We start from the raw sequence: 21,664 nt of genomic DNA on the forward strand, positions 1-21,664 counted from the left end.
TTTCCAGATGCCTGCAACAACAGCTGCGGAAGAATCCTGGCCTAATCCTTTCTCTGCATGTGTTGAGTCCAGAAGATTTTCGAGTCTCCCATCCAAAATAGGGTGCAGGAGCATCGGGATGGGACCCAGAGGCTCTAACTGTGGGATCTGTGGGAATTATGTGGTTATACCCACACCACACGTTTATCAAAGTGGAGAGGTGGACCAAAACCCAGAGCTTCTGAGACCTATTTGGAAGGAAGAGGGAGAGACAGAGAGAAACACCGACGTGAGAAAGACACATCAATTTCTTCCAGGGCTTCCTATCCTTTCAGAAACCTGAGCAACTTAATCTTTCCTCTTCTTGTCCCATGTTTATCGGACACCTCTCTTATTCATTCATTGAAAAACTCCACAATGGCTGCTTACCAGAGGACCCAAAGTCACACAGTACCAGACCCATAAGAGGCGTCCAGTATTTGCTGAATGGAGCTCATAATTGTGTTTACATATGAGAAATTGGTGAAGAAAACAAGATCAAGTCAGTACAGTCATGCTGACAAAACTAGTTCAGACCAAATGGGCCGAACCATGAGGAATATAAATTTTTTTAATATATTTTTATTGATTTCAGAGAGGAAGGGAGAGGGAGAGAGATAGAAACATCAGCGATGAGGGAAAATCATTGATTGGCTGCCTCCCGCAGCCGATCAGTGATTCTCCTGATCTCACCCCTGAGATTGAGCTTGCATCCCGGGCATGTGCCCTGACCGGGAATCGAACCATGACCTCCTGGTTCATAGGTCGACGCTCAACCACTGAGCCACACTAGCTGGGCTATTCTCTTTTCTTTGTAACATTCTAGTAGTGTTTATGATTTGCAAATCTTAAGACCCTTGAATAAATCTTTATCATTTATTTGTAGTCAAAACCTCTTGACTTTTTTTTGCTTGGTTGACACATATAACACATACAATAAATATTCATTAGCATTAGGGTCACGTCTCTTCTCTCCTTCACACTGATTAAACTCATCTCCTTGTGTTTATCTTATAGCATCCTGTAAATTACTTTAGGTTATCCATTCTTATTCTAAAAACAAATTGTGACAAGAAGATAATAGTAATACCAAATACCAGTAATAATAGGAGCTACTATTATTGACAGCTTGCTATGGGACAGGCACACCACATTTTTCTGTGAATTATTGCATTTCTCCTTAGCCAGATAGGAAATATTTAGTTTTGCAGGTCATGTATGAGTTTTGTTGACTATTCTTCCTCTTCCTCTTTACCACCACTTAAAATTATAAAAATCATTCTTCGATAGCAGGCCATATAAAAGCAAATCTAAGTTTCTTGGTAGATAACACATTATCTCCATTTTGCTGAGGAGACTAAAACTGCAGCCTAAGGAACAGCTAGCATTCTTCTTCTTCTTCTTCTTTTTTTTTTTTTTTTAATTTTCATAACTTCCTGGGTGGTCACTTTAGGTGTCTGAGTTTGCAAGGCCAGGCCAGGCCTCCACACAGGCCTCCCCAGAGTGGGTCAGGTTAGCATGCCCCCCGGTTTTTTTTAAATATGTTTCTTTATTGATTTCAGAGAGGAAGGGAGAGGGAGAGAGAAATATCCATGATGAGAGAGAATCACTGATTGGCTGTCTCCTGCATGCCCCTCACTGGGGATCAAGCCTGCAACCCAGGCATGTGCCCTTGGCCGGAATCAAACCTGGGACCCTTTAGTCTGCAGGCTGACGCTCTATCCACTGAGCCAAGCCGGCCAGGGCTAGCATTCTAATTTCACTCATTTTGCTGTAATTTACTGCAGTCGGATGTCAGCTCCGTAAGGACAGGACGTTTTGTCTTCTTTGCTCACTTCTGTTTCTTTAGTGCCTAGAACAGTGTATGGAACATAGTAGGTGCTCAATGCATATTTGTTGAATAAAGTAATGAATAAATGAATGAACTTGGCCACAGGGATGCTAGTGACTTGACCATTGATTGTCTCAGTAAAGTGTGGCTGCAGTTCCAATGGGTCAACAGGTGTTAGCTGCGCTCTCTGGTACCGTTCAGCGCTGGGACAAGGCGACTCCCTTCCGGGAGGGAGACCCAACTCTAGATTGACAGGCAGGACGCCTGGCGCTGGGGACCCATCTGCCCTCACTCAAGATGGCGGCGAGGCGGCGTGCCCTTTCGGGTCACGTGACGCCCGACGCCACGGCGCCTCCCCACGCCTGCGTGCTGCGCCGCGGCTGCGAAGCGCTGAGGGGAGAGGCGCCGCCGCCTGCGCCGCGGTGGGACCCGTTAGAGCGGAAGCGCCGCCGCCGCCGCCTTCGCTGTCTCGGGGCTTCAGGGACCCGGCAGGTAGGAGGCGGGAGCCATGTCGAAGCGGCTCCGGAGCAGCGAGATGTGCGCCGACTGCAGCGGGCCGGGTGAGTCCCCCCGGCCGGGCCCGCTCCCTCAGCGCTACTGCCCGGGACCCCTGCCCCAAGCCGCCCCCACGGATCCGGCGGCTCCCGGTGGCCGAGTCCGGCACCCCATGCGCCCGGGGTCGCCACTCGGAGCACCTGGGGCCGCCTCGGGGCGCGAGCGGTCCCGGGCCTGTCAGAGCCGAGCGGGCAGGGGGCCGCCGCCCTCCCGTCCCTCCGTCCCTCCCGTGCGGCGCGGGGCGGGCTGGAGGCCGGGCCGCTGCTGCCACAGGAAGGGGCTCGGGCCACGCACAGGAAGCCAATTGCAGAAGTCAGTGCGCGCTCCCGCCGCCCCGGCGGCGCAGGTGTCACCCCGGCCCCCGCCGCCCCGAGCCGCCGCTCCGCCGGGAGCCCTGCCGGGTGGGCGACCTTCGCCGCTTCCCTCCGCCGGGACCAGCCGGCCGCCCCGCGGACGCCTCCCCCTCCCGACCTGGGGGCCCCGCTCCCCGGGGGAGGCCGGGAGGCCGGGGCTGGCAGACGCCGCCGGCACTAGGAGTCGACGCCGCCTCCGGTTCGGGCATCGGAGCGGCCCGAGTTCACACCAGCTTCTGCTTGCGGGTGACCTTGGGCTGCGGCTGCGTTGGCCGGCCCTGCCGCCCTCACTTTTTCCAACGGGCATGGCCAGGAGCCCCGCGTCCGCGGTGGCAGGACCCCGCGAACGCCCCGCCGTCACGGCATCTGGGCGGTGGTGTCTTCGCTCTGAATGGGGTTCCGGAGTGCAGAGCCTTGCAGAGCCTTGCAGCCCCTGGAAGCTAGAACTGCGTGCCAGCGCTGCGCGTTGGTTACGGTTTACAACACACACACAGAGTCCCTGGCATTCCGGCATCTGGGGGCCTTGTCGGGGCAGAACCATCCCTCCCGTGTGTAGTTTTCAGGTTTAGGGTTCAGGTCCATCTTCGGGACTGGACCTGGGTTGACAGGTCCCGGTGCTGTTTTCGGTGGTTGGGTTTATCTGCTTTGAATGGGAAGTAATTCAAGGGAAGATGGCTTCGTTGGCACAATAGCGCCCAATAAACAATCTTAATGAAATCAGGGAGCAGCAGTGTCTCTGCTACTGCTCCGAGCGGCACCTGGTTCCGTGGCCGCGGAGATGGGTGTTCCAGTCCCGTGATGACGCCGGCCTCTGGGTATCCCACGGCCCGGCAGTGCCAGGGATGGTGCCCGCCGTTTCCAAGATGGGGAGCCGGGGGCAGGCCTTTGGAGAGGCGCTTTACCAACTGAGTTCGTGCGGGTGACACAAACTCCATTGCCGTCTCTCGACATGTTACTCGTTCCGCTTCCTTATTTCTTGTGTTTTCCGTTGAACTGTCGGATGTGTTTGGTTCACTTGAGGCTAGGTCCGGACTTCCTCTTGGATGCGTGTTCTTTAGCTCTGCGGGATGACACGGGGCAAAGGAGCACGTTGGCTCCGTCGCCACCCTGAGTGCTCCTTGCGCTTCTTCCGTGTGTTGTGCATTTCAGAACGTTCGCTCTCCTCTTGTGTCATTTTAGTTGTCTCCTCTGCCTAATCTCTGAGACTTGAGTCACTTCCTTCCTGTTTTGAATGTAATTCGGCTACCTTGAAATGTTCTGTGAACTTGAGCAGCCAGGAATTTCTGCTGCTTTTTTGGTACACCCTCGTGAAAGTTATCTTATGGTTAGGGATCCCTTTCAGATTTTGATGAATACTAAGGCCTTCTCCCCCCAAAGTGCACGCATACTTCATCTTTCATACAGAATTTATATTCAGATTTCTCAGTGGGGTCACAGACATTTTCGAAGCCCATTTGCTGTGCTCCTGGAGCCCGGGTTAAGTAGCTCCTGCATTATGCTTCAGATAAACTGCAAGGGCCCTCGCCAGTTTGGGTCAGGGGTTAGTGCGGTGGCCTGCAGGCTAAAGGGTCCTGGATTCAGCTCCAATCAAGGGCACATACCTCAGGGTGTGTAGGGGGGGGGCAACCAATTGATGTATGTGTGTGTGTCTCTGTCTCTCCCCCTCCCTTCCACACTCTCTAAAAATCAATGGAAAAATATCCTCAGGTGAGGATTAACAAAAAAAACAAAACAGATCATCTGGAAGGGGTTCTCCCAATATCGTTTATATAAACTCAGTTTTACAGTGTTGTTAACATTCTGATGTTCTTTCCATGGGATTCTGATCTCTGATGTTAAAGTGATTAATTGAGAACTTTGCTTAATGTGTGAAGTTCCAGTTGTCTTGTTCCTGTCTAATTTCCTCCTAGAACATTGTGAATCTACTGAATAGATATGTGAAAACCAAAGCTGTGATTCGAAACAATCTCTTTTTTATCACTAGTAATGGTACAAAAAGCAATGTTATGTGTCTTTGTAGGGATCCTTCATCTTGATGTTTTGAGTCTTTGCTTTTTAAATAGAATGGCATAATAGTACTGAATTATTTTCTGTTCTATTTCATGGCAAACATTTAATCATCTTAGTAAATATTTACATCTTAGTGAATATTTTACCTTTAAAAAATGAATCTAGTTCATTTAAAATATATTCTACTCCGAGTTTTACTGAGATTTTTACTATAGTAATGCAGTGTTCACATGAAACATTCTATATTGTAAGTATTAAGAATCAAAAACTTTTTCCAGCCTGGCTGGTGTGGCTCAGTGGTTGAGCATCGACCAGTGAACCAAAGGTCACTGGTTCAATTCCCCATCAGGACACATGCCCAGGTTCGGGGCCTGATCCCCAATAGGGGGCATGCAAGAGGCAGCCAATTGATTTTTCTCTCTCATTAGTGTTTCTATCTCTCTCTCTCCCTTCCTCTCTCTCTAAAAAATTAATTTAAAAAACTTTTTCCAGCCCTAATCGGTTTGGCTCAGTGGATAGAGCGCCGGCCTGCGGACTGAACGGTCCCGGGTTCGATTCCAGTCAAGGGCATGTACCTTGGTTGTGGGCACATCCCCAGTAGGAGGTGTGCAGGAGGCGGCTGATCGATGTTTCTCTACCATCGATGTTTCTAACTCTCTATCCTTCTCCCTTCCTCTCTGTAAATCAATAAAATATATTAAAAAAAACCCCAACTTTTTCCACTGGGTCATGAATTTCAGTGGACTCTTGAAAATATCTGCGTGTTACTCAGAAAATAATTTAGAAAAGTTATAACCGTTAAAATTACTGAGTACTTACCATATGCAAGCAACTTTACTTACTTTTTATATCCTCACTATCCTGAGATGTGTATATTCCCATTTGATCCATGGTGAGGATGCTCAAAAAAATAAATAAATTAATTAATAAAATAACTTGCTTAGCTCATTATGTGAGAAGTGGGAGAGTTGGGATTCAAACCCTGGACTGCTTGTTTCCAGAGCCAGTTCTCTTAACCACCACACTCTCTGACTCCTAGGATTTGTCTTTGATTGAAATCCCATAACTTTTCATTATATGGTTGGAAAGGATCTGAATAAACTGTTAAAAATGGTAAAGATGGTGTACATGCATTTTAGAGATTTTTGTGGACATTGGAGAACTTTTAAATATAACCCTTAGACCAGGGAGCTTGTGTGGCACCTATTGTCACTCCATTGTGAGTCTGATGAAATGTAGGTCTTCTTTCTTTTCTTTTCCTTTTTTTTTTTTTTTTTGTTTCTAAGTATCCAGTGTACTTACCCAATGTGAATTATTCTTGCCGCTTACAGTGTGAATTATTCCTGTTTCAATAGCTGTCTCTGGAACTTCATAGGAAAAAAGTATTACACACACCTAAAATATTACTCATTTTTATTTGACACCTTTGCTTCTTTTAAGCCACTGTTATTACAGATCTGTTCTTTCAGAGCAGTTGCAAGATTGGACTCAGTAGTTTATTTATTTTAATATATTTTTATTGAGAGGAAGAGAGAGAGAGAGATAGAAACACCAATGATGAGAGAGAATCATTGATTGGCTGCTTCCTACTGGGGATGGAGCCCACAACTTGGGCATATGCCTTTACTGGGAACCGAACCATGAACTCCTGGTTCATAGGTTGACGCTCAACCACTGAGCCACACCAGTCGGACCTCAGTAGTTTATTTAAAACAACGAATGGATATCCTAGAACATCTCCCTAGTGGAGGAGGCCAGATTTCCCAGTCAGTCCTCAGAACCACACAGCTGAGCAATTTTATAGTTTTGTCACTTGCAGCTTTCTGCTAAGCAGATAGGCATATAGATTTGTAGCAATCTTTTCACCATTTTCTTTGTATAATGCTATGTGGATTATTCACTGTCACAGTTATATTATTTTGCCATTTGTGGAGATGGATTTAAAATGATTCATCTATATCCTCTTTTTTTTTTTTTTAAAATATATTTTATTGATTTTTTACAGAGAGGAAGGGAGAGGGATAGAGAGTTAGAAACATCGATGAGAGAGAAACATCGATCAGCCGCCTCCTGCACATCTCCCACTGGGGATGTGCCCGCAACCCAGGTACATGCCCTTGACCGGAATCGAACCCGGGACCCTTCAGTCCACAGGCCGACGCTCTATCCACTGAGCCAAACCGGTTTCTGCTCATCTATATCCTCTTAATTTGCTTCTCATGTTGAATGAAAGAGCATGTACCTGAGGTGGCAGATCCCATTAGGGCTTCAGACTGTGGCCCTGAACCAGAAAGGAGATAACTGCTTATATAGGATTTCAACTCATGTTTTTAGTCTCAATTAACATTGTACCCAATCAGCCAAGATAGGTTGTATCACCAGCTGGATATACTGATTAGCATACTACAACAACAAAAATGTCCTATTTTTCTGAAAAACCATACCTCAGTCATCTTTTGCTATCTGGCAGCAAAGCAACCGACTGGTATCCTCGACACTGAGATTTCATTTTCTTTCCAGATCCTTCCTGGGCGTCAGTAAATAGGGGAACTTTCATATGCGATGAGTGCTGCAGTGTCCATCGGAGTCTGGGGCGCCACATCTCTCAAGTAAGGCATCTTAAACACACACCGTGGCCTCCAACATTGCTTCAGGTAAAGGAAGCATTTTTCTCATGGTTTGTAATTTAAGTTTTTAGGGCTCATTGTTTTAGCAACTAAAGTTTCCCCTACTCCTTAAATCATACAAAAATGTTTGAATCATAACTGAATAGAGTTCTGTGCCCATCTTAAATGCATCACAGACAGATAGAGAAGTAGTCATTGAAATTTCTTGGTACTGCTTCCCTGCTGACTTTCTAGAAAGTCTCCAGAAACTGTTTTTAAACACCTCATTGTTTCCACATACCATGGTGAATGTTTCTGAAAGCTACTGCTTTAGAAACTTTTGTTAATGTACTTATCCCTCAGTACCTGCTAATATTTTTAGCACTTTTTTCCCTCCTTTGATAGAAGGAAATTTCTGAAACATCTGATTTAAAGTTGTTACTACTTAGAGAACAAATTCAATTAACATGTTTTGATTGATTGCCTAACACGCTGCTAAGTGTTGTGTGTTGTTTTATTTGTGATTCAGTGTCATGTAATCAGTATTTCTATTTTGGGGTACACATTCTCCAAGTTCTGTTGGAACAAAGAATTAAGCATGTGTTTCCCCTTCCTTTGTCTTGAGTACATTTTTTACTAAGTCTATGGCAGCTGCATAACATGTCCCTTAAACGTGCCTGTACAAACCAAGGGACCAGAACAAGTGGGTTTGGGTCTCTGATGTGACAGTATCTCCACTAATGTAAAAAATAGATGGGCCATGTTAGCAGTCATGCTTTGGAATGAAATTGGGAGATATGGTTTATTAATAACTTTGCTCACCAGTTTCTAACAGTTCATTCTATGTGCAAGTAAGTGGGTGTTTACTGTTCCCAGGTCTGTGTTTACAGATTTTTATTAGAAGATCTGAATAAAGTCTAGAGATTAATAGTTTAAAATGCCAGGGTTGACCCTGAAACTTTTCCCAAAGTATGATACATGAACCCTCAGTGGCACTCAAGACATGTAGATAATACTTCAATATTTATTTTGGAGGTTGCATTATATTAATGTGTGTATGAAAGCTACAAGTAGCACATTAAACCATAATTGCTAGAGAAAGTTTTAAAAATGAGTGGATTTAAAAAAAACAAAACCAAGTGGATAGTCTAGACCCGTGGTCGGCAAACTGCGACTCACGAGCCACATGCGGCTCTTTGGCCCCTTGAGTGTGGCTCTTCCGAAGCCTTAGGAGTACCCTAATTAAGTTAATAACAATGTACCTACCTATATAGTTTAAGTTTAAAAAATTTGGCTCTCAAAAGAAATTTCAATCGTTGTACTGTTGATATTTGGCTCTGTTGACTAATGAGTTTGCTGACCACTGGTCTAGACCAGCGGTTCTCAATCTGTGGGTCGCGACCCCTTTGGGTGTCAAACAACCCTTACACAGGGGTTGCCTAAATACATCCTGCATATCAGATATTTACATTACAGTTCATAACAGTAGCAAAATTACAGTTATGAAGTAGCAACGAAAATAATTTTATGGTTGGGGGTCACCACAACACGAGGAACTGTATTAAAGGGTCGCTGCATTCAGAAGGTTGAGAACCACTGGTCTCTAGACGGCACATGGGTTGTTAAGAATCTTGTAAATAGCATTTGGATAACCAGTCGTGGAACACTGCCTTAAAGTGTCAAAGTACTCTTCCTTCATCTATAATAATAAAAGTGTAATATGCTAATTAGACCGGACGTCCTTCCGGAAGACCTTCCGGACAAAGCTGGTGCTGGGAGGGAAGCCCCGGTCCCAGATGCCAGAGGGAAAAGCCGGTGACAGCAGCCGGAGGAAAGGAAGGCCTACTCTTGCATGAATTTCGTGCATCGGGCCTCTATTAATATATAAGAACAATATAAACCCATTTAGATATTTAGATATCTTACTGGTCAAATCTGAATTCTGTGTACAGGTTCATCTTTCATACTCTAAAATCAGAAAATGATGATGATGTGTGTGATGCCAGTCATGCTAGTTTTTGTAATGGGGCTTTGTTTTCCCTGTTCAGTGATTACCACTGAATATTTGTGGAAAGAAATTAAAATCTGATGTTATACTGCTTGGTTTTAGATGGTTGAAACCTTATATAATAATGGTGCTAATTCAATATGGGAGCATTCTTTGCTGGACCCTGCCTCTATTATGAGTGGAAGACGTAAAGCTAATCCACAGGATAAAGTACAGTGAGTGGAATGTTTATAAATACTTTTATTTCTTTGGGGCACATGGACCCACTGGAAGGAGTGCAGCTGTTTTTGACCAGCCTCCACAGGGCAGCACAGGAGGGGGTTGCCCCAATTGTTCCTTGAACTCTTTGCTATTAGAAATGCAGAACAAGGGGCTCTGGCCAGGTAGCTCAGTTGGTTAGAGCATCAATACATCAAGGTTATGGGTTCGTTCCCCAGTCAGGGCATATACAACAATCAACCAGTGAATGCATGAATAGGTGGAACAACAAATGGATGTTTCTCTTTCTCTCTCCCTTCCTTCCTCTATCTCTCTAAAAATCAATAAAAAAGAAAAAGAAGTGCAGAATAAGGCCAAGCATGGGACCATCTCTTTTGCATGGTTACCCAGCACAAGTCAGTGGTTTCTCCAGTTTGAAACTAAGGCTTGAGGGCTGTTGGTGTAATCAGATTTAAGCTTAGTATTCAAACAAGAGGTCTGTCTGACCAGACATCTAGGTTCTTCACTCTAGTCAGCCTGATGCCTTGCCTATAAGATGGGATGAAATGCTGCTTCCTTTCAAGGTTGCCAGGTCAATGAAAAAATTACACAGAGAAAAGAGATGCTATAAAAAGCAAGCATTCAGTCCTGGCCATTATAATTACTAATAATATGTTTTCAGACCCGCTGCTGTAAACTTACTTCAGTGTTGCTCATTTTATTCTTGAGTAGGGAATGTGGGTCACTTCCTCTTCTTTTTACAGCCTAAAGAATGGGGGATGTCGTATCTGAACTGCAAGTGAAGTGTTCTTTTTTCTGTTTTTCAACCAGTCCTAATAAAGCGGAATTCATCAGAGCCAAGTATCAGATGTTAGCATTTGTCCATCGTTTGCCCTGCCGGGATGATGATAGTGTGACTGCCAAAGATCTCAGTAAGGTGGGTCATACCTTTTAAAATCTCTACAATTACTGGATGAAGCAGTGTATTGTTTTGTTTAGGGAAAAAAACAAACTTTAAAAGGAAGAAAAGAAAAAACAAAAACTGCTATCTAGTCACTAAATAATAACAGCTTTTCATTGCAGTTGGTTTTGTCTTTATTCTTAATACAAGTGGGAGCCATTCATGTTAGTATAGGTAAGGGCATAGAGGAAAAATAAGTATCTAGAACTCTATTTGTGTTATTCTGATATGGTTTGAAAATTATGTTTCTACTAGAGGCCCGGTGCATGAAATTCTTGCACTCAGGGGGCCCCTCAGCCTGGCCTGTGCCCTCTCATAGTCAGGGAGCCCTTGAGGGATGTCTGATAGTCGGACATCCTTAGTGCTGCTGCGGAGGCTTCTGGCTGAGTGGTACTCCCCCTGTGGGAGCACACAGACCATTGGGGGTAGCTCCTGCGTTGAGCGTCTGCCCCCTGGTGGTCAGTGTGTGTCATAGCAACCGGTCATTTTGCCATTCGGTCGATTTGCATATTAGCCTTTTATTATATAGGATAGGATAAGTTTTTTGTTTGTTTAACTTTGAAGTAGAAACCCTCACAGTTTCTAGAAGGGACTAGAAAGTTTGTGGGATTTCTTCAGGTCTCTAGGTTGCATACTTAAAAGAAGATCTTCAGGAAGCAGGGTGTGACTCAAAGCTGTAGTACATGGGGTGGTTTATTATACTTGTAAAATGAGTAGTTTGTTTTCTTTATGTGGGCCTTTGCTTGTTTTTGAGAGATGCTACAAGAAACCTGCTTTTTCATTTTCAAAGCATTGCTTTTGGCAAATGTTCACACATAGCACGAGCATTCACAGTTCAGAATTTTAAACTTTGCATAAACATTTTTACTTCTTTATTTCTTGCTACTTCCATTTCTTATTACTTCTGATTATTAGTAAGACTGGGTATGTGTTTTTTACCACAGTTTTTAAAAGTAAAATAAATTTTAAATATAAGGCTTAGATACAGATGTTAGAGTGGATATCTTTATTCCTATGATAAGGGTTATTGCATTTCAACAATTTGGTCAGAATTGAAGGCAGCTCATCTTCTGAATGTATAAGTACTTTTCTTCAGTAGGGCAGAATTTGGTATACCACAGGCCCATTTCCCACCTGAAAGACTTCATTAGAGCATTGTATACAAGGCCAAGAATACTGGTGTGGAAAGGATGCAATAAAGGCAGAACCCTGCAGTATTAATAGCTGTCTTGCTGTTATGGCTCAGTTGGTTGAGTGTTGTCCTGTGCACTGAAAGGTTGTGGGTTCAACTTCTGGTCAGGGCACATGCCCAGGGAGCAGGCTCAATCCCCAGTTGGGGTGCATGTGGGAGGCAACCAATTGATGTTTCTCTCCCTTCCCTTCCACACTCCCTTAAGAAAAAAGAAAAAAGATAATAAATACAATAACAGCTGTATTTTTAAAATATTTCCTACGTACCAGGTTCTATGCTAGGCACTGTACTGTATCATTGACTCCTTACAGTAACCCTGTGAATAGGTGGCATTATTATTGGCATTTTAGAGATGAGGAAACGGGTTCAGATTGCTTAATGAACCTCCTCAAAGTTACACAGCATAAAGGTTTATATGGTTTGAAATTCAGGTCTGTCAGACTTCAGAGCCATGCTCAGCCACCTCTTCATACTACCTCTCACTCAAGGTATAATTGTGCCACTTAGACAGGTCTTGCATTGGGGCAGGTCAGCCTTCCCAGCCCTAGTTTCCTTATCAGTAAAATGGGCCTGACTCTGCTTTAGCGTCCAGGGCTGGTTGTCACCAGCAAGGGAGAGACTTCTTCATCCCATTACTGAGCTAAGTATGACTGACATATATCAAAATGGTCTGCCAGCTGCTCTAGTATATCACTCTTTACGCTTTTAACAGCATTCCTTTTTTGTTTGTGTGTTTTTCAGCAACTCCATTCAAGCGTGAGAACAGGGAATCTTGAAACCTGTTTGAGGCTGTTATCTTTAGGAGCACAAGCCAACTTCTTTCACCCTGTAAGACAGCAGGAATTGATCTACATATTAAATTGAAACTAAGTGGGTTGTGTTCGTGTAGCCTTTTCTTTATTAAATTTGCCTTTTTGTCTACGTTTTATTAATGATTCTTAGGAAAAAGGAAACACCCCACTCCATGTTGCCTCCAAAGCAGGACAGATTTTACAGGCGGAATTATTGGCAGTATATGGAGCAGACCCAGGCACACAAGATTCCAGTGGGAAAACTCCTGTTGATTATGCAAGGTTAGAAACCTAGATTCTTGTCACTTCTCTCTGTTTGGGCTTCTTTGTATTTTGTATGATTCATTGTTAAGTTGCTAAATTGTGTGTGGTTAACATTTAACCCCTTATAAAGATTTACATGCAGTTATTTTCAGATGACTTTTCAAATGAGTATCAGCTCAGAACCTGGGAAAGTAGAACCATAACCAGTCTGCTTAGCTTCCAGTCTTTTGTGTGATTCTTTATAATGCTATGGTATTTAAGCCATAGTTATACTCCAAATCAAGTACTAAGAATGGCAGAACGCACTCCTCAATTTTTATATGTTTTTAACCATTGCTGAAACTTAAAAACAAATGTGTATGAGTAGGTAGATCTGTGATTAAATGATTATAGTAAAACTAGAGGTCCGGTGCATGAAATTCGTGCACAGGGGTGAGGAGGGGGGTGTCCCCTCAGCCCAGCCTGCACCCTCTCCAATCCGGGACCCCTCGGGTGATTCCGACTGCTGGTTTAGGCCCGATTATGGGAATTGGGCCTAAACCAGCAGTTGGACATCACTCTCACAATCCGGGACTGCTGGCTCCTAATTGCTCAGCTGTCTGCCTGCCTGATCGCCCCTAACTGGCCCCCCTGCCAGCCTGACCACCCCTAACAGTCCCTGCCTGTCGACCTGGTCGCCCCCCAACTGCCCTCCCTCTGCCAACCTGTTCGTCCCCAGCTGCCCCCCCACCCGCCAGCCTGGTCGCCCCCAACTGCTCCCCCTGCCAGCTTGGTTGCCCCTCACTGCCTTCCTCTTCTGGCCTGGTTGCCACTCACTGCCCCCGCTGCTGGCCTGGTTGTCCCTCGCAGCCTACTGTTCGGTCATTTGGTCACTCCTCACTGCCCCCCCGCCAGCCTGGTTGCCGTCAGCTGCGCCCCCTGCCGGCCTGGTCACCCCTCACTGCCCCCATCTGCTGGCCTGGTTGCCACTCACTGCCCCCCCCGCTGGACTGGTCGCCCCACGCAGCCTGCTATTTGGTCATTTGATCGTCCCTCACTAACTCCCCTACTGGCCTGGTCTCCCCACGCAGCCTGCTGCTCAGTCGTTTGGTTGTCCTTCACTAACACCCCTGCTGGCCTGGTCTCCCCACGCAGCCTGCTGCTCAGTCGTTTGGTTGTCCTTCACTAACCTCTCTGCCGGCCTTGTCGCCCCACTCAGCCTACTTAGTTGTCTCCAAATCAAGTACTAAGAATGGATGTGACAGCCCTTGGCTCTTTATATTAGAGGCCCGGTGCACAAAAATTTGTGCACTGGCGGGGGGTGGGTCCCTCAGCCCGACCTGTGCCCTCTCACAGTCTGGGACTACTCGGGAGATAACCACCTGCTGGCTTACGCCCACTCCCCGGGTGGCAAATGGCAGGCCCGATCCCACGGTGACTACCCCGGCTCCCTGGGTCGCAGATGGCAGGCCCGGATCCCGCGCTGGGTCGCAGATGGCAGGTTCGGATGGCGGCGGGGCAGGCGGCGGATTGTGCTGCCGCCCACCCCGCCGCCCCAGGTCACACACGGCAGGCCTGGATGGCAGCGGGCGGGCGGGCAGAGGATTGCACTGTCCCGCCCCACCTGCAGTATGTAAATTTAACGGCCATCTTTCTTGGGTTAATTTGCATACTCATCTGATTGGCTGATGGGTGTAGCGAAGGTACAGTCAATTAGCATCTTTGTTTTTTATTAGTGTAGATGTCAATTCTAGGGTTTATGTAGATCCTCTTTCCTTCTTTTTCTAAATTAATTGCTCTACAGAGGATAAAATGGGTGAAATGACAAAACTCTGCCCTCCCAGAATTTTCTGTTCCATGGAGGAGATGATTCATAAATGCATAAAAGAGTTAAATGGGGCAAGATAATGTGGAATTTGTTTGCCAAAATAGATAACTGGTCTTAAAAGGCATATATAGGGTTCTTCATTGCAGCCAAACCATTAAGAAATTTCTTTTCCCTGGTCTTTGAAGAATGGGTTAGATTTGGGTGTATGAAGGAAGAGCTCAGGCATTCCAGGGGAGAAAAAGGCATGTGTCAAGTTCAGGAAGAAGGCATAGGCGGGGCATGCTCACCACAGCAGGGGACCTGACTGGATGGCACAGAATCGTCTGGGAATAAAGAGCTACATTATTTGATCAGATCTAAGACTCCACTGTTTGTACGGGTCATTCATTATTTTATATACCACTAAAAAACTTGGCCAATTAAATAATGAGGTACCATCAATTATAGGATATTTCCTGATTCCACAGATGTTTACAAAATGAGAAAAAGAAGATGTGCATCACAAAATCAAAGTTGTGTGATAAGGAGGATATTTTGTAGTGCCTTGAATGGCAGGAAGAGAAACTGACAGAAACTAACTTCATCTTTTAAGAGGAAGAGAGCCCTCAGTATATTATACGTATTATCACTTACCTTGGAATTTTTTCCTGGGTACCGTGCATATGTACCTTGTTACTAAAAAGACTTCAAGCAGCTTATATATTTATTTCATGAATGAAGAAAGGCAAACTTAATATTTTCTATTACGGAAAGTAAAGATAAGGAGGTGAAAGCTACAGGTGTGGGTTAGGTTGGTCTCTGTCTCTGAATTGAGGACCACATGGTTACTAAACTCTCATCCAGGTCAGACAGCTCCATCGGCAGCATCTAGGGGGAATACTGTCTTTAAAATACTGATGTCTGTACTCATCCATCTTCACACACTCAGAATTTCCAAGGATGGGTTCTGGATGTCTGTATAAATTTTAAAGCACTTTTGTTAATTTTTGAGAATCTCTACCCTAGACCATTTATTAATTTTATCTTCTGCCTCTTTAGATGAAGTTATTATTTATCTGATAAGTCCTTGAATTCTTTATTAATTATTCTGTCTTTTATATAAAAGGAGAGGGAGTATTTCAGATTATGAGAACAGTTTATAAATGTGGGAATCAAAGTAGATCTTGACAGTTTACCTCACATAAAGGTTGATCATTCTAAAAAGCCATGTTTGATAAATTGCTCAGGTGTCCAAGAGACGTCTCTGTCCTTTTTTATTCTAGAGCCAGTGGCTGATGAGCAATATAATGGTACTTTGTTTTCTCTTGGTAGGCAAGGAGGGCACCACGAGCTGGCAGAACGCCTTGTAGAAATACAGTATGAGCTGACTGACAGACTCGCCTTTTATCTCTGTGGCAGGAAACCAGGTGAGTGAAAGGACATCAGCCTCTCCACACCTCCAGTTAGTCAGTCTCTGGAAAAACAAGTTGGGACACTATTACTTATGACCTCTGCTTTAACATATCCTCCAGAACATTGTGAATAAGGATTTCTATTTGAAATGATAACTACAGCATTTTCAGTTATATGTAAAAGATGTTGGTCAAATCTCCTTGAATTTTAGCTTTTATAACTTTACTAGAGGCCCGGTGCACAAAAATTTGTGCACTCGGGGGTGGGGGGTCCCTCAGCCCGGCCTGTGCCCTCTCACAGTCTGGGACCCCTCGGGGGATGACCACCTGCTGGCTTAGGCCCGCTCCCTGGGGGATTGGGTCTAAGATGGCAATCAGACATCCCTCTGGCAGCCCGGCAGCCCTCGGGGGATGTCCACTTGCCAGCGCGGAGCAGGCCTAAGCTGCAGTTGGACATCCTTCGTGCTGCTGAGGAGGCAGGAGAGGCTCCCACCACCACCACTGTACTGGCAGCCATCAGCCTGGCTTGTGGCTGAGCAGAGCTCCCCCATGTGGGAGCGCACTGACCACCAGAGGGCAGCTCCTGCATTGAGTGTCTGCCCCCTGGTGGCCAGTGTGTGTCATAGTGACCAGTCATTCCCAGTCTTTCTGCTGTTAGGGTCAGTTTGCATATTACCCTGTTACCATATAGTATAGAGGCCTGGTGCACGGGTGGGGGCCAGCTGGTTTGCACTGAAGGGTGTCCCGGATCAGGGTGGGGGTCCCGCTGGGGTGCCTGGGTGAGGGGCTGATGGCTGTTTGCAGCTGGTCACACCCCCTTCAGGGTGGGGGTCCCCACTGGGGTGCCTGGCCAGTCTGGGTGAGGGGCTGAGGGCCGTTTTCAGGCTGGCCAGTGACTGAAGCTCCCAGCCTCCTTTTTTTCTTTTTCTTTTTTTATTCTGAGATTTATTTACCTTCTATAATTGAAACATTGTTGCCGTCACTGGCGCTCCCAGCTCTGAGGCTGCGGCCAGCTGAAAGCAGGTAGCTTCTATAATTGAAACTTAGTTGCTTTCAGAGCTCAGGGCCGCGGCAGGCGGGGGACCTTGGCTTCCTCCATCACTGGAGCAAGCAAGCCTCCTGCTCGCTTCAGCTGCGTGGCTGCCGGCCTCCATCTTTGTTGGCAGTTAATTTGCATATCGCCCTGATTAGCCAATGGGAAGCGTAGCAGAGGTATGGTTAATTACCTTTTTTGTCTTTTATTAGATTAGATAGGATTTTAGCTCTAGATAGTGACTGTTTCAGGCATCAAAGAGCATAATTAAACCAAAACTGAATGTGCACCACAATTCTTGGCACATAATGCGACTAAGAATGCAGGAGCAAAGCAGTCACTTTATAGTTATTTGAAGAATTCTCCTGTCTAAGGAATGGAAAAAAGCCCAAAAGTGAATTTTACCTTTAACCACCTTTATTTTTGAGGTGGAACTGGGGTCATTAAACCATAGCTCAGTGGGCCAAATCCAGCCAATGACCTGTTTTAAAATAAAGTTTTATTACAAGATAGCCAGGCCAATTCCATATTGTCTGTGGCTGATTTTGCACTGTAGAAGCAGAGTTGAGTAGGTTGAGTAGTTGTGACAGAGACCATATAGCTAAAGAGCCTAAAATATTTATCTGGCCTTTTACAGAAAAAGTTTGCCAACCCCTGATGTAGAATATCCACATACATGTATATAGTGGTTCTCCACTCTGGTTGTACATAGAGTTAGGAGCCCCTGATGAGGGTCCAGTTCCTGGTGAGATGGGTAAGCACACCCCACCCTGTCTCTCCTGAATATAATTAAAAACCCTGGACCAAATGCATGGAATAGCTCTTTAAGGACTCTAGTTCGTGAATTAGGGAACTCACGGTACCATCAAGCTGGTGGTGAGTGTTCTGTACTTCTGATAAGGCCTCTACTGCAGCCTGAAACTGGAACTATATAACAGATGCAAAGAAGCCTTCTTGGTCTGGTATGAGGAACAGGAAGTAGGACTCCTACAGGACAGAGAGTTGGAGGATTCCCTTTTTAATTTTTTATTTTTTTTCCTTCCTTTTCCCCTTACCCTAGCCCCAAGGCAGTCCTGTGGCTAAATCAGCCTAAATCTCTGACCAAGAGCATGAGGGGAATACTGATTGCTTTTATTTTTCTCTGTATTCTCTCACCACTTGGCCCAGGAGGTAGAACCTAACCTACTAAAACAAAAATACTGCCCAGCCAGTGGTTGAGCATTGACCCATGAACCAGGAGGTCATGGTTTGATTCCCAGTTGGGACACATGCCTGGGTTGGAGGCTCGACCCCCCCAGTGTAAGACATTGAGGAGGCAGCCAATCGATGATTCTCATCAACACATGGCTGGGTTGGGGGCTCGACCCCCAGTGTAGGGCATGCAGGAGGCAGCCAATCGATGATTCTCATCATTGATGTTTCTATCTCTCCCTCTCTCTGAAATCAATAAGAACATATTTTTTTTAAAAAAATTAACATTGTCCATAAAATGTAAGGAAGACGCAGTTTCACAACATAATATTTAAAATGTCCAAGATACCATTCATAATGACTTGACACCAGGGAAATCCCAAAGACTTGTAAGGAAAAAGTAGTCAAAAGACACCAACCTCAGATGACACAGTTGTTGGAATTATCAGACAAAAAATTTTAAGCAAACAGGAACACCATGCTCTAAAAAGTGTGAACATCTTGAAACAAATAGAAATGAAGAAAATCTCAGCATAGAAATAGAAGATAAAGAAATGAATCAAATAGAAATATTATAACTGAAAAATATAATTCACTGGATAGGCTTAATAGCAGATTGGAGATGACAAAAGAGTGACTAATTGAAAATAGATCACTAGAAATTACCCAGTATTGAACAATAGAAAAAAGAGTGGAAGGAAAATGAAACTAGACAGAGCCTCAGGGACCTGTGGGACAATAGCAAAAGGTCACATTTGTATCAGATTCCCAGAAAGAGATCAGAGAGTGATACAGAAAAAATGCTTAAAGAAATATTAGCTAAAAAGTCTATATTTGGCAAAAGACATACGCTTACAGATTCAAGAAGCTTAAAGAATTCCAAAAAGAATAAACTCAAGGATATTGTCACTCAGATATATTAAAATCAAACTGCTGAAAACCAAAAACAACAAAACATCCTGAAACTGCAAGAAAATAAATGACACATAGAAGAACAATTATTTGAATGACTAGATTTCTCATCAGAAACCATGGATATGAAAAGTAGAACAATATTTTTGAAGTGCTGAAACAAAAAAGAGTTGTCAATCCAGGACTCCAATTTTCAGTGAAAATAACCTTCAGGAATGAAGCAAAATAAAGACATTTTAAAATGAAGGAAAAGAAGAGAATTAGTTGCTCTAGCAGAAATGCTAAAGGAAGTTCTTTGAGTAGAAGGGAAATGATACTGGAAGGAATCTTGGAACTTAAGGAATGAAAGAAGAGCATCAGAAATGATAGGTATCTGGATAAAAATAACAGCTATGTTTTCCCCTTAAGTTCTTTAAGATATGTATGATAGTTTAAAGTAAAAGTTTATAACATTATCTTGTGGGGTTTTCAGCATATGTCAATGTAATAAATTTGACAACTACAACATAAAAAGGGGGAGAGAAATATGGAGATAAGATTGCCTTCTTAAAATGGTAAAATGTTATTTCTAAGTACACTGTAAAAATTTATGTGTATTATAATCCCTAGCTTAACCACTAAAAAAAGACTACATATAATGTTATATGCTCAAAAATTCTAGAAATAAAATAGAATATTAAAGTCAATCAAATAATCAAAAGATATTTTGACAGCCCTAGCAGTCCTGGCTTCTTCTGGAAGGTCGTCCTGCTGTTCGGCTGTTTGGTCAATTTGCATATTACGCTTTTATTTTAGATAGATTAATTTGAAGGTGAGCCACCAAAGCTCAAGGAAGCCCTGCCCATGCCACGTGGAGATAATGTGGCATGCCACATGGAAGCCTGCTGTGAGCTAATTCAGCTCCCTACGCATTCTTTCCGTGGCTGAAGGTCATCACTTACACTGGGGACGAACAAAGCATAGGATTAGGGTGAGCGTAGGCTTTCTGCTTAAAGATGTCTAGACTTCTGTGCCAGAAAGAAAACGAGAATACGATCCTTGCTACCAGCCAAGGCTTCAGGAACTTGTAGCCAATTTGGCAACTTATGTTCCCCCACATAATTCATAATTATGGGATGATACTAATTGCAAAACATAAATTGAGAAAATAATGGGGGTGCTCTTTTACAGATCTTAATATTTATATGAACAAACTTTGGCTTGGTTTCTGTTTCAGATCACAAAAATGGACAGCACTTTATTATACCTCAAATGGCAGACAGGTAAGGTCCTTTAAATACCAATCAATTTTATCTGTCTCAAATATTTCCTTGGTTGTATAGTGTTTAAGTGTTTAATATTTTGTGTTTAACAAAGCCCATACATTTTTCTCTTTTATTGCTATACAATTTGGAAATAAGACGGCTGTAAGTAAACCACCATATAAAACTTAAGTTTGAAAGAGCACAAGTAACAAATTTACTAATATGAAAATTGGAGTCCGTGATATTGTCACAGTATTAGCTAGTTGTGACAGTATGTTTATAGATTATGTTCAAAGAATATTTCCTTATTATATGAGAGTATATTCTTTGTCTATAACGGGATTGGCAAGTTTTTATGTTGTTGTTAAAGGCTAGATAGTAAATATTTGGGCCATACAGCCTCTGTCACAACTACTCAACTCTACCGTTGTAGATGAAAGCATCCATGGACACTATGTAAATGAAGGGCATGCTTATTCCAATAAAATTTTATTTTCGGATACTGAAATTTGAATTTTATATATAGTTTTCACAAATTATGAAATACTATTCTTCCTTGTCCCCCCCCCCCCCAACCATTTAAAAATGTAAACATTATTCTTAGCTCATTGCTAAACAAAAGGTGGACTGTATCTGTAAGGTCAGATGAGTTTGAAGCTGTAGTAATGAACCCTTAATTTAGGCAATTATCTTTGTACAAATACTGTCAAGAGTTTATGAAATCATTAATTGCTATTCTAGATGTAATCTTGCCATTCTGGTTTTTCACATTCTGCCCTTTTGATATTTTCTTCTACCATGCTTTTTTTTAAAAAAAAATATATTTTATTGAATTTTTACAGAGAGGAAGGGAGAGGGATAGAGAGCCAGAAACATCGATGAGAGAGAAACATCGATCAGCTACCTCCTGCACACCTCCCACTGGAGATGTGTCTGCAACCAAGGTACATGCCCTTGACCGGAATCGAACCCGGGACCTTTCAGGCCACAGGCCGACGCTTTATCCACTGAGCCAAACCGGTCAGGGCCATGCTTTTTTTTTAATACTTCAAAAATGGTGACTTTTCTCATTAGTTTTTGTGTTTTAGTTAGTAGGTGATTATTTTTCTTTTAACCATATTACATGATTATGGTATTTCTGTTTTTAATTTTATTTTTTAATCCTCACCTGAGGATATTTTCCATTGATTTTTAGGGTCAAAGAGAGAGGGAAAGACACAGAGAGAAACATCGATGTGAGGGAGACACATCGATTGGTTGCCTCTCACATGCACCCGACCAGGGCTGGGAGCCTGCAAC

General features: G+C 43.9%; 1 protein-coding gene across 15 annotated transcripts in view; it reads left to right on the forward strand.

Annotated features, from left to right (window-relative positions):
* Positions 1 to 2,221: 2,221 nt before the first annotated feature.
* The window catches only part of GIT2 (GIT ArfGAP 2), a 54,208-nt gene continuing 34,765 nt past the window's right edge, over positions 2,222 to 21,664 (forward strand). For 8 of the 15 annotated variants that reach the window (XR_004974756.1, XR_004974758.1, XM_036353276.1 and 5 more), the window contains exons 1-8: positions 2,224 to 2,409; positions 7,288 to 7,421; positions 9,484 to 9,596; positions 10,411 to 10,516; positions 12,474 to 12,560; positions 12,675 to 12,805; positions 15,906 to 16,000; positions 20,338 to 20,383. Coding sequence is in view for 12 of the 15 variants with exons in the window: in XM_036353276.1 (XP_036209169.1) it covers positions 2,358 to 2,409; positions 7,288 to 7,421; positions 9,484 to 9,596; positions 10,411 to 10,516; positions 12,474 to 12,560; positions 12,675 to 12,805; positions 15,906 to 16,000; positions 20,338 to 20,383 (764 nt within the window). In the remaining 3 variants the exon portion in view is untranslated. Of the gene's footprint in view, positions 2,410 to 7,283; positions 7,422 to 9,483; positions 9,597 to 10,410; positions 10,517 to 12,473; positions 12,561 to 12,674; positions 12,806 to 15,905; positions 16,001 to 20,337; positions 20,384 to 21,664 lie in introns of those variants that run through there. The other 7 variants (XM_036353279.1, XM_036353280.1, XM_036353283.1 and 4 more) reach the window with 4 other exon arrangements.

Source organism: Myotis myotis, unplaced genomic scaffold (assembly GCF_014108235.1).
Source record: "Myotis myotis isolate mMyoMyo1 unplaced genomic scaffold, mMyoMyo1.p scaffold_m19_p_20, whole genome shotgun sequence".
Lineage (NCBI taxonomy): Eukaryota > Metazoa > Chordata > Mammalia > Chiroptera > Vespertilionidae > Myotis > Myotis myotis.